Below are 10,849 nucleotides of genomic sequence, written 5' to 3'. Positions count from 1 at the left end.
TTCTAATTCCATATAATTATATAATATTATATAATACATAAATTTTCTAATTCTAATATTGACAATAGAGACAATAATCCTATGATATATATAAATTAATCGTATAAATTTTTATTATTTCAATTGGATATAAAATCTTAAGCCTAAACTTGTACAAAAATTATCATGCTGTTAAATACTTTCGTTCAAAATTATTTCTCATTGTCATCTATTTTTATTCTTTCTCAGGTTTAACATGCATATTGGAAAATTGCCAATCATGTCGTTGGCTTACTTTCTTCGATTGCAGACAGTCGATGCGACCAAAATTCATATGCGCGTCATATGTACGCTCTATTATATTAAAATACGCTTCGTCAAGCGCGGCACATAAACAAGAAAGAAGAGGAAGAGATACATATACTGCAGCCTTTTTTTTCTTTACTCAAGTTCCTTAGTCAAAGCACGCTAATGAAAGCGATTTCAGTGAAATGCAAGTACATCCCTCCGAATAATGAATAATGAATAGCCAGTTTTACTCGATTTTCATCGGGTGGCTCGATAGTTTTCATATTTTCCCCGGTCTCGCTTCACGGTGCGTGAACAACATAATTGATCACCCGATTAATGACATAACTCGATTCTTGTTAAATTTATATGTATATGTTGACATGTATCTGAAAACTCAACTCAATGTTGCTTTGCGCCTTGTTAAAGTGGCAAAATTTAAATCATGAAAGGTTTAATCGTGAGTTATACATAATCGAGTTATATATATCGAGTTAATGCGCAATTTTCTTTACGTATTTATATTAGTATATAGTATATATTAGTATTCAAATTATTAATAACAAAAATTTATTTTGATGATATATTTTGCATATTAAAATATTTTTGTTCTAGTGAAGTTAAAAAACTTTGAGAAGGAAAGGAAAGTTCATATTAATATAATAATTAAATTAAAAAAAAAAAGATATAATATTTATATAAAAATATTTTTAATCGAATATATCGAATTGAACATTTGAAATTGAATATTCTGAATAGAAAGCAAGAAAATTGGCGGAATCCTATCATTATTTGTATCCGGTTATACATATATTCACGATGAATAGACATTCTTACGTACTCAAGCCAGGAAAGTCATCTAATTCATGACAGGATAATTATATCGGATGTATTATACGTAATATGTATACATTCTCATGAATTGGTTTCTCGATATTGGTTTCTTAACTATTCTCTCTTTTTTTATTTTTAAATTTCACTGTTGTACAGTATCTTATCATATGATTATTTTCACGATAAACTTAATTTTCATTTTCATATTACTAGACATAATAAATAAAGATAAAAATTAAAACGTCACTCGCTACTAGACAATATATGTATTTTGAGCTAATATAGCTATTAATAAAATAAACTTAGCATGCATAAAGAAGAAACAAACTGTTTTGAAGTGAGAGAAATCGATAAGATGATACAGCGGTTATAAGTCAGACAGGAGGCATCGAAGAGAGAAAAAAAATATGTACGTGAAAGGCGAAACGTTAGAACGATGTTTAAAGACGATAAAAATAAAGATTTTATTGAAAATTATAATTATGTGTGCTACATAAATATTTAGTAAATGGAAAGTTGAGTAAAGTAAATAAAAATAATTACATTTGTCAATATAGAAAGATTAAATATAAAAAATTAAACACTTTTGTTATGATAAATAGTTTCGCATTTCGCGTAATTGACTAATAATAGATTTGACTACTTAATTATAATATAATAATAGATTTAAGTTTTTATTATATAGATTATGCATTTTATTATTTTACAAATTACATAAATAGAAATTGAGTAATATAATATATATACCTTTTAATTTTATATCATATTTAATATTACATCATTTACTCTCATTAATTATTAGGTTTTAATGAACGCAAAAATCTATCAGATTCAAAATTAATGTGACAGTAACAATTTGTTGGAAATCGAAATAATTCGGGTATTATCGAACCATTTGATGCTACTGCCAAAAGTTGATGATATGTGAATTTTTGCTTACATTTTGTATAATATCCTTCAGCGAAACCTTCAATTATTCTACACGGTCTATCTTTTTCCCTATAATATATATATTATCAATTAAATTTTAATTTTATAAACATTATAAAATATATTCATATTAAATATATAAATTCGTATTTACAGACATATCTCAGTGTGTATAGCTTGCGTCAAGTTTATGTGATTTACGATATATTTCCATTCCAATTCTTTTGTTAGACCTGATTTGGGGAATATAATTTGTTCCTACGAAATAGTAAGAAAAGTACTAATTATAAACGATTAAATGGATAAAGTCAAATGTATTAACCAATTTATTAATCTATAGTTTTTTCTGTTTCATGACTTACTCTAGAGATACAAAGTGATTCTTCTTCTGATTTATCTTCAAATTCAGGATATATTATCTATTAAAAAAAAAAGTAGTATGTAAGAAAAGATATCATTAATAAATTAATTAATAACTTTTTATTATATCTAATTAATAAAATATAATGTATTTGAATTTTTAAAATTCACAAACCTCATTTGTATTTGCATAATATCGAAAGTGAGGATACTTTTCTAGTTCCTGTGATATTATTTTTTCTGGATAATACAATGTATTTTCCTCGCAATAATGTTCACGATTGCAAATTGGAACTAATTTGAAAAATATTTTTATTAATCAATAGGTTTTGTTATATTTTTTTTATATTTATTTTTAATTTTATAAATTTTTATTTAATTCTAGTACCTGGCAAAAAATTGGGATTCATCTTATATATAGTAGATATATCAGAAGATTTTAAATGTACTGGAAATATAAGCTAAAATAATATGATAAAAATTCCAATTATTATATATTATATATAAAATATAAAATAAATTATAATTCAATATTTATATGAATAATTTTCATGAAAAAAAGTTGAATATAACAAAAAATGCATTATATCTATTATTCAATATATGAGTTATTACTTTGATTATAGTTTATAAAAAAAACAATACATAATGTGATATTATTTTTCTAATTTTAAATTGATTATAAAAAAAATCAAAGATAATATTCGAAGATTCATCGAAAGATTTGGAAATAAATTGAAATGATAAACATAATTTAATCTTATCTATGAATATAGTAAATACTTATATATTAAATATTTATAATCATTTGTAATATTAAAATTTAATGTATCATGAAAGAAAATCAAATTAATAATGTTTGAAGAATATTTTTTTTAGATTAAAAAAATTATAATAATAATCTTACCAGAAGAAATCCAATTTCCTTTATTATCATTCTTAAATAAAAAATATCAAATTCAAAATTAATAATGTAATATATAAACTTTTTATCTATATTTTGATTTTTTTAAATAAATTGTTATTTGTTTTATTATTGAACTTTCTTTTTTAATGTACTTAATATATTTATTATACTTGCGATTTCATTAATGAACTTATTTAATTATTTTTTAACAATTCGCTATCGGCAATTCGTTCTTATTTTTTAAAGAAATATATTCACATTCGTAGCTTTTCAATAACTGATCTTATACCTATACTTTTATATCAACAAGAAAAATAAGATTAGAATATATATATATATATATATGTATATGTATATACATACACATATATATGTACATATATATATATATATTTAATCATTTCAATATTGATTTTCTTACATTAACTTTTATTGATAAATTTCTAATCTATTCTAATCTATTCGTTAAAAAATATATATAAGATATTTATAATTAAGATTTAAAAAGATTAAAATATTTTTTATATATATGAGTATTTGAATCATATAATATGAAGCGTCAATTTAATTAACCAATGAAAGAAAGACTTAAGGAAACTTAAATCAACAAAATTTGTTTACAATAATTTTCATAGTAAAAATTATAAATATTATTAATATTGTAATTATTAGGAATATGTTTTAATATTTAATGTTTTATTTATTTTCTTTTTTAAATTCTATCTATTATTTCTCTAGTAGGAAAAAAATTACTAGTCGTTTATATATCTTCTTAAATTTCCCTATGATAAGAAATAAGAATACTAGTGTGAAGTAAACCGCAGTTGCTGGATTAAATTGCTTTAGTTTGGTCGATTTCGCATCACGTCCAAAGAAAATCAGAAAAATGTCGAAGAGGAATCCAGGAGACGAATATAGAAAAGGTTTTATTCATTTTATTTATAACCGTATCAGTCGCATTTGGTAAAATAACATTTACTTCGTACCTTGCAAAATGTGGACAGTTTATTCTTAATTTGTTTTCGTTATTGATCTCATGTCCATTATTACGAATAATGCAAGTTCTAAATATTTAATTTAGAAAATTAATTATGAAGCAATTTTATGGACAAATAAATATTAAAGTCGTATTTTATTTTCTAAATCTCATTTCTTACTTTTCATGTACCATTTTTTGGGTGCACGCATCCTTCAACCATGTGCCAAAGGATGTATAGTAAAAATGGAATGAATGTTAACCTTATGTAATAAAATTATCAAGTAAATATATCGCACTTCGTATTGTTATAAATAACCTCAGGATGTGTATGTTATATGCACACTCGTTTCTTCATCATCATTTATTGACTTCATTTGATTTGAATTTAATCCAGAATTGCAAGAAACTTGTGCTGAGCATGCCGCTTAAATATTTCCGGTTAAAAGATACAATGTTATTTTAACTTGATCTGAACTTTGCCAGTGTTTGACGTTGTCAGGGTCAAGTGTGTACAGAGCAGAGGACTCCAGAGGAGATGACAGAGGAAGGGATCGTTCACCACTTAGATCAGATGACCGTTGTGAAGAGGCTAATTACAATCAAAGTGATGCAAAGAAACAGAAGCTGGCGTTTGGGTTTGGGAAGAAAAGTGGAGCAGAACAAAAAAAGGGTATTCAAATAAAACTAGGTTCAACATCAGTAAGTAATAATACATAAATTTAAACATATACATCTTTATTACTTTATTTATATTTCATAAAAAATTATGTTTCAGAAACCCACGGTTAAAGCAACACCAATTCAAAGGCCAACAGTAGCATCTGTGTTTAATGCAGATGAAGAAGATGAACCTGAAGAAATGCCAGCAGAAGCAAGAATGAGGATGAGAAATATTGGAAGAGAAACACCAACCTCTGCTGGACCAAATTCATTTGGTAAAACCAAGCAAGGGTTTTGTGATTCTAAGAAAATATTTGAAAAAACGCTTAAAAAAGCAATGGAGGAAGCAAATAAATGATTCCTTGACAATTATTGTTAATTGTATATTAATTTTACAAAAAATGCAACAATAGCGAGATTCTTGCTACAGTTATATGCAAACTATTTTTATCAATTTTATGCATTATCGACAAATAATAGATGCAAAGTTCTACTTGGTATTTGACATCACATCTTGAAAACTTTTATTAGTATTAGCTAATATTAAGACTGCACTTGAAGTTTTTTTCTTTGCGTGCATTGTGAAGAAATATGCATATGTAAGAAATTTAATCTATATAATTTTTACATTGTTCCAGTAATATTGTATTAAATTTTGGATCATGTAATAATAAATATAAAAGATTATCTTGTTTAGAAATTATAGAAAAGTTATAAATATAATTTATCTTATAACTTGTAGAATAAATGATATGAATAAAAAAACAGTTAAGATCGATTTTATTTTTTTATTTTACTTAAAATTTACATAGTAAATTATTTTCTGCTTTGTTGACCTTGACGAAGATCCTGAAAAAGAATGAGATATTAATAAATTTAATAACTATTAAATAATAAAATGTATGATAAAATTGAAATTTTTAACAATAAAATTATATAATTTTAATAATTACCCTAGGGAAATTACGAACTGGCGGTGTTCTGATTCGACGATTTGCTTTAGATCTATTACGGACTACTTTTGAGTGAATAGCACAAGAAACGCAATAATGTAACTTAGCATATAACTTTGGAAGTTGATATGCCGAATAAAAGCTTGCTTCTGTGATATCTCTGACAGCTGCAGCTTCTACAATGTTACGAATAACAAATTTCTTAATTGCTTTATCCTTCGGTACACATCGAGCACAATTAGTACAACGGACAGGATTTACATGACCACGACCGTGTTTGGCACGTCCACCGTTTCTACGTTTGCAAGTCTGAAAAAAAAAAAAATATATAACAATAATTATTATAATAATTAATATTATATTAATTATTATAATATTAAGTATTTTACATTTTAAACATTAATAATTAATTTAATGATTATTATAAATAAAATAGATAAAGGTTAAGATAAACATTTTTTAATACATAAAAAATTTAATATTAAAAATTTAGAATTTCAACGAATATTTTAATATGCACGAAAGCATTTTTTTTTATATATATCTTAGAGTATATTTTAATAAAAAATATTTTACAAATACATATATAACGTGACAAGCACATGGTTCATGATTATCGAACACTGATATTTCACAAATATTGTTATTATTAATATTAATTATATTATACAAAATTATATTTTACATTATTTTTTTTAATATTGGATATTAAGAAGATAAAATGCACACAATAAAATACATTAAATATAAACGATAAACAAGAAATAGTTACCATTTTGTTTCGTTAGTTAGAGGAGAAGGATCGGAAACAAGGTGGCATTAAATGAAGTTGGCGAGTCAAATCAGTGTATTTCCGTTTATATTAAGTTGGCAGTTCAGTTTCAAATTACGTTTGAATTCTCTCGCGCGTTTCAAATATTTGTCATTTTAATGTCATTTTAATGAATAAATAATATTTATCCATTTTTAATATTTTAAGTGTGTGTGATATTTGTGATATTAGCAGTTTTGAAAGGATTCTAAAGAAAAAATTGCTGTATTAAGGTAATGTAATATTATAATTCAGAAACATGAAATATTTTTTTCCTGTAGAATTCTTTTTCATATAGAATTTTATGTTAAATATTTCATGTAAATATAAATAATTTTATATTAATTATAAATATAGATAATAGATATAGATAAATAGATATAGATTTCTAATTTTATATAAAATTATCTTTATTAGAACGATTTATTAAGAAAGTTAAAATATGTTACATTAGTTAAAAAAATTTATTAGATAAAATTTTTATTATTAAACTTTGAAAGCATTGATTCTTCATCATTAATATGAATTAAAATTTTAAATAAAAATATTCATTTAAAGCAACTAAAAATACAATATGACAATTTTGAATTTTTAGTAATATAATATATATCTACACTTTAAAATTGATATATTATATAGTTACAAAATGGAGAAGTTAAATCCATAAATAGAATACTATGAGAAATGAAAGTAATATAATTTTGCAATAAATTTAAATATTTTTAATTTTCTTTGATTAATTTATATATATTGTGTATTTCAATAATATCGAGAGATGTTTAAATAAAGAATATTTAAATATATAATTATGATTATATTAAATAAACGTAATATATTACGTATATATATATATATATATTAGTTGTGCTGTTGATGAATACTATTAATAATTGATATCAAGTGCTATTTTTATATTTTTGTAATTTGTTATTTTATTCATATTTTTTCAAAAATTTATATTTTGGATTTTATACAAAATGGTAGAAGAAGTAGTTAATTCTACTAATAAACCAAAGGTATGAGAGGTTAATTTTGTTGTGATAATGATTTATTATTAAAATAATTATAATATCATTGAAATATGAATATTTTTATATTCATCTTAATGGATTTAAAAAAAATATAATAATTAAAAATATAAAAATATTTATATTGATTATAAGTGTATTGAAATATTGTAGAACAAAACTGCTAGACCCCGTCCAGTTTATTTATGGAATGTATTAGATGTACAAAAATGGTTGAGAAGGCATTGTAGTGATTACTATCAATTATATCATGAAAAGTTTTTATATGTAAGTAATAAACATATATAAACAACACAAGTTCAACTATATTTTTGTACTTCTGATAACATTAAATGTATGATCAATATTCATGTGTTTTTAAGCACGATATCACTGGAAGAGTTTTGTTAAGGATAAATGAAAATATTTTATTGAGACTTGGAATTGATAATGAGCAACATAGATTGGATATTTGGCGGGAAATAATGAAATTACATCTTAAAACAGACATGTTAGAAATTAAAGATATTGAGCGACGTAATAATATGAATTTTGATTAATATTTTGCAGACAATTAACTCAAATATAAGCAATGTTTATATAAAATGGAAATTTATTTTTTAAAATGACTTTATATCAAATAATCTTTTGTATTTTTTATTGTTAGTATTTTAATATTTTAATTTTTTAAAATACAAATATAATAATGTAAAATATAATAATGTATCTTTATAAATATTTATAATAAAACATTTATAATAAATATTTATAATAAATAAAACATTTGATATTTTAGATATGTATTTAGCTTTTGTTAGTGTGAATCTTAAAAAAACATGAACAATAAATGAAGAAGAAAAAGAAGAAATGTAGGAAATAAAAAAAATTATCAATGGAAATTTCTATTATCAAATGTTGATAATATTTATCTATTGAAAATTATACATCAATATCTTATGTAATAGGAAAACAATCTTTCTATTACAAATTTTTTTCATATAATGTTTCAACAAAAATTTATTTATTGACTAGAAACATTTTGTTATTTCATTAACATTATAATTACATTGATTTTAACATTTAATTATATTTAAATAATAATATGCTTCTTTTCATTTAAAATTTTTGTTAAGTTCAAATTTATTTAAACAAATAAGTTCAAAGATCAAAATTTTCATTACCCTGTTTGTTGTTTTATATGAGTTATGCATAGAAAAGTTCCAAACTTATAATAATTAAAATTAGCAAAAAGTTATTATTTTAATACATGTTTCACAGCCTTACATATTTTATAGAATTTTTTAAAGAAAAATAATAATATGATTCTAACAAATTTATTATTTAAGTGAAAAAAAATTGAATGTATTGTAATGTATAAAATATTTTTACAATAGTCTTAATTATTTTAAAAATATTTTCTATTGCATTTTTTTTTACAACTAACCATTTGTATTAAAACTTTTTAAAATTTTTTCTACTATACTGTAAGTATAGTAATTCGTTCTGAGAGAAATTGTTATTTATTTCATTATTAAATATAATATAATTAAATATTATGCAAAATTCGTATGTATATATATGTTATATATATACATATATATATACTATGCATCTAATTAAAGATACATAATTCTTATCATCATTAAATACATAAACTTTGTAGAAAAGCTTGAGCAATAGTTAGAAAAACTAAAAAGAAAAGAATTAATTAGATGTTTAAGTATCCAAAAGTTACTGTAAAATTTGTGGAAAAATTATCCCATACCAATTTATAGGAAAACTATTATCCTATTACTATCCTATTGTTTATCATTTGCATATAATATATGCAAATTATTTGCATAAAATATTTTTCACTCTTAACAGTGTAGTTTTTTTATCTCTAATACTATTTATATTAATCAATTATTTAATTAGTTCTATATATTATAGGCATAATTCTTTTGTATTAAGATCTTGAGAGTGTTTATGTCTTCCAGATGAAAAAACATACAATTCTTCGTTTCTTTTTGAACAATGATTACCACGATGAATATAATAACCAATTCCTTTTCTAATTCGTCCACTTTTCTGGTTATCGATAAACGATTGTGTCGATTCTCTTGATGTACTTTTATGAAAAGACGAAATATTTGGACAAGTACCAGAAATTGTACGTTTCCATTCATATCTATAAATATTTAGAAAATTTATAAATAGGAAATATTTTATATTTTTATTAGGAATATTTTATATGAATTTTATAATTATAAAATTTTATAATTATATTGAAGGAATACCTTATGGAGGTTCGAGTACTTTGTGTTTTTTCCATATCTATGATATCGATTGGTGGTTTATTTGTCCACCTTCGCAATTTAAAAGGACATCTTTGTTGAAACTCCCTTCTAAATTTTTCCTAAAAGTTTATTTTACGCTTGAGAATATAAATTAATTATTATTTAATTTGATAATATTATAAAATCATCAAAACAATTAGAAATATTTCTAATTTGTCGATACTTACGTTATATATTCCGTAAATAAATGGATTGTAACAACTATTTGACATGGCCAACCAGTCGAAAAAAAAGAATATATAATGGATATATTTGTATCTGTAATTATTTTTCTTTGTGATTCGTTTTTAAATTTTATGTATATTTATAAAACAATTTTCTTAAATATTGCGTAAATACGATGATATATACTTACTCGTTAATTTCTGAATAAAAATATTGGAATACGTTATACATTTGAAGCGGTAACCAGCAAATTGCAAAAAGAGCTACAACTATAATTAACATTTTAATTACCTGCAACAATTTAATGTTACGTATAAGTATCATATCAACTTAAATTTACGTTTAATTATAAATTAATAAATTAATTAATTATACAGATCATACTGTATTATACCTTCATTTTATTTCTCATTAAATTCGCATCTCGAGAATCTTCGGCATTTCCGGGGGCTTTGTTTCCCCATAATTTTAATGCCATTCGCGCATACACACATGAAATAATCGAAAGAGGCGTTAGATATTGTAAAAACACCAATAATCCCGAATAAATAAGCATTGATTTATCTGACAGATTCACATGTTTGCAAAACGGTTTGTAATTATCAGAACCAGCTGGAAATTGAAGAACAATCGATTG

At 22.8% G+C, this 10,849-nt stretch overlaps 5 protein-coding genes and 2 long non-coding RNA genes across 9 annotated transcripts in view; 4 read left to right on the top strand and 3 right to left on the bottom strand.

Annotated features, from left to right (window-relative positions):
• LOC102679854 overlaps positions 1-575 on the top strand; it is a 2,719-nt gene extending 2,144 nt beyond the window's left edge. Inside the window, exon 3 of the long non-coding RNA XR_421192.2 lies at positions 229-575. This is a non-coding gene — a long non-coding RNA (uncharacterized LOC102679854). The remainder of the gene's footprint in view (positions 1-228) is intronic.
• A 321-nt stretch (positions 576-896) lies between these two features.
• LOC116185098 lies at positions 897-1,500 on the top strand. The gene is made up of 2 exons (XR_004149872.1): positions 897-1,206; positions 1,315-1,500. It is a non-coding gene; the product is annotated as an uncharacterized LOC116185098 (long non-coding RNA).
• Positions 1,501-1,809: 309 nt separating this feature from the next.
• LOC102679652 lies at positions 1,810-3,463 on the bottom strand. 2 transcript variants are annotated; one of them, XM_006611946.2, is made up of 6 exons: positions 3,299-3,456; positions 2,780-2,852; positions 2,567-2,685; positions 2,394-2,450; positions 2,186-2,289; positions 1,810-2,100 (listed from the first exon to the last, which is right to left on the bottom strand). In XM_006611946.2, the coding sequence occupies exons 1-6, from the start codon at positions 3,326-3,328 to the stop codon at positions 1,893-1,895; spliced, it is 591 nt and encodes a 196-aa protein (XP_006612009.1). In that variant the 5' UTR covers positions 3,329-3,456; the 3' UTR covers positions 1,810-1,892. The 2 variants fall into 2 exon arrangements, with proteins under 2 accessions (XP_006612009.1, XP_006612010.1); XM_006611947.2 differs by lacking the exon at positions 2,394-2,450 and having other exon boundaries at positions 1,816-2,100; positions 3,299-3,463.
• A 613-nt stretch (positions 3,464-4,076) lies between these two features.
• LOC102679533 (PEST proteolytic signal-containing nuclear protein-like) lies at positions 4,077-5,702 on the top strand. Its single transcript, XM_006611945.2, has 3 exons — positions 4,077-4,221; positions 4,777-4,976; positions 5,053-5,702. Exons 1-3 carry the CDS (start codon positions 4,185-4,187, stop codon positions 5,293-5,295), a joined length of 480 nt encoding a protein of 159 aa, XP_006612008.1. The 5' UTR covers positions 4,077-4,184; the 3' UTR covers positions 5,296-5,702.
• Positions 5,703-5,709: 7 nt separating this feature from the next.
• On the bottom strand, positions 5,710-6,762 carry LOC102678799 (40S ribosomal protein S26). Its single transcript, XM_006611939.2, has 3 exons — positions 6,663-6,762; positions 5,891-6,199; positions 5,710-5,786 (listed from the first exon to the last, which is right to left on the bottom strand). Exons 1-3 carry the CDS (start codon positions 6,663-6,665, stop codon positions 5,754-5,756), a joined length of 345 nt encoding a protein of 114 aa, XP_006612002.1. The 5' UTR covers positions 6,666-6,762; the 3' UTR covers positions 5,710-5,753.
• A 580-nt stretch (positions 6,763-7,342) lies between these two features.
• On the top strand, positions 7,343-8,505 carry LOC102678922 (protein aveugle). The gene is made up of 3 exons (XM_006611940.2): positions 7,343-7,717; positions 7,883-7,996; positions 8,092-8,505. Exons 1-3 carry the CDS (start codon positions 7,679-7,681, stop codon positions 8,266-8,268), a joined length of 330 nt encoding a protein of 109 aa, XP_006612003.1. The 5' UTR covers positions 7,343-7,678; the 3' UTR covers positions 8,269-8,505.
• A 907-nt stretch (positions 8,506-9,412) lies between these two features.
• LOC102679050 (RYamide receptor-like) overlaps positions 9,413-10,849 on the bottom strand; it is a 16,162-nt gene continuing 14,725 nt past the window's right edge. For both annotated transcript variants that reach the window (XM_006611941.2, XM_006611942.2), the window contains exons 6-10: positions 10,607-10,824; positions 10,403-10,503; positions 10,215-10,305; positions 9,988-10,106; positions 9,413-9,878 (exon numbers count right to left, since the gene is read on the bottom strand). In XM_006611941.2, coding sequence (XP_006612004.1) covers positions 9,635-9,878; positions 9,988-10,106; positions 10,215-10,305; positions 10,403-10,503; positions 10,607-10,824 — 773 coding nt within the window. In that variant the 3' untranslated portion in view covers positions 9,413-9,634. The remainder of the gene's footprint in view (positions 9,879-9,987; positions 10,107-10,214; positions 10,306-10,402; positions 10,504-10,606; positions 10,825-10,849) is intronic.

Source organism: Apis dorsata, unplaced genomic scaffold (genome assembly GCF_000469605.1).
Source record: "Apis dorsata unplaced genomic scaffold, Apis dorsata 1.3 scaffold_97, whole genome shotgun sequence".
NCBI lineage: Eukaryota > Metazoa > Arthropoda > Insecta > Hymenoptera > Apidae > Apis > Apis dorsata.
Note: the sequence above shows the minus strand (reverse complement) of the source record. Positions and strands in the feature narration are given on the sequence as shown.

Coding starts and splice junctions, on each gene's coding strand:
- LOC102679652 (XM_006611946.2), bottom strand. CDS start 3,328: ATGATAATAAAGGAAATTGGATTTCTTCTG. Junction 2,853..3,298: donor AGGAAATTGGATTTCTTCTG/GTAAGATTATTA, acceptor ATATTATTTTAG/CTTATATTTCCAGTACATTT. Junction 2,290..2,393: donor AATCACTTTGTATCTCTAGA/GTAAGTCATGAA, acceptor ACTATTTCGTAG/GAACAAATTATATTCCCCAA.
- LOC102679533 (XM_006611945.2), top strand. CDS start 4,185: ATGTCGAAGAGGAATCCAGGAGACGAATATAGAAAAG. Junction 4,222..4,776: donor AGGAGACGAATATAGAAAAG/GTTTTATTCATT, acceptor TGACGTTGTCAG/GGTCAAGTGTGTACAGAGCA. Junction 4,977..5,052: donor TAAAACTAGGTTCAACATCA/GTAAGTAATAAT, acceptor ATTATGTTTCAG/AAACCCACGGTTAAAGCAAC.
- LOC102678799 (XM_006611939.2), bottom strand. Junction 5,787..5,890: donor CAGTTCGTAATTTCCCTAGG/GTAATTATTAAA, acceptor ATTCTTTTTCAG/GATCTTCGTCAAGGTCAACA.
- LOC102678922 (XM_006611940.2), top strand. CDS start 7,679: ATGGTAGAAGAAGTAGTTAATTCTACTAATAAACCAAAG. Junction 7,718..7,882: donor ATTCTACTAATAAACCAAAG/GTATGAGAGGTT, acceptor GAAATATTGTAG/AACAAAACTGCTAGACCCCG. Junction 7,997..8,091: donor ATCATGAAAAGTTTTTATAT/GTAAGTAATAAA, acceptor TGTGTTTTTAAG/CACGATATCACTGGAAGAGT.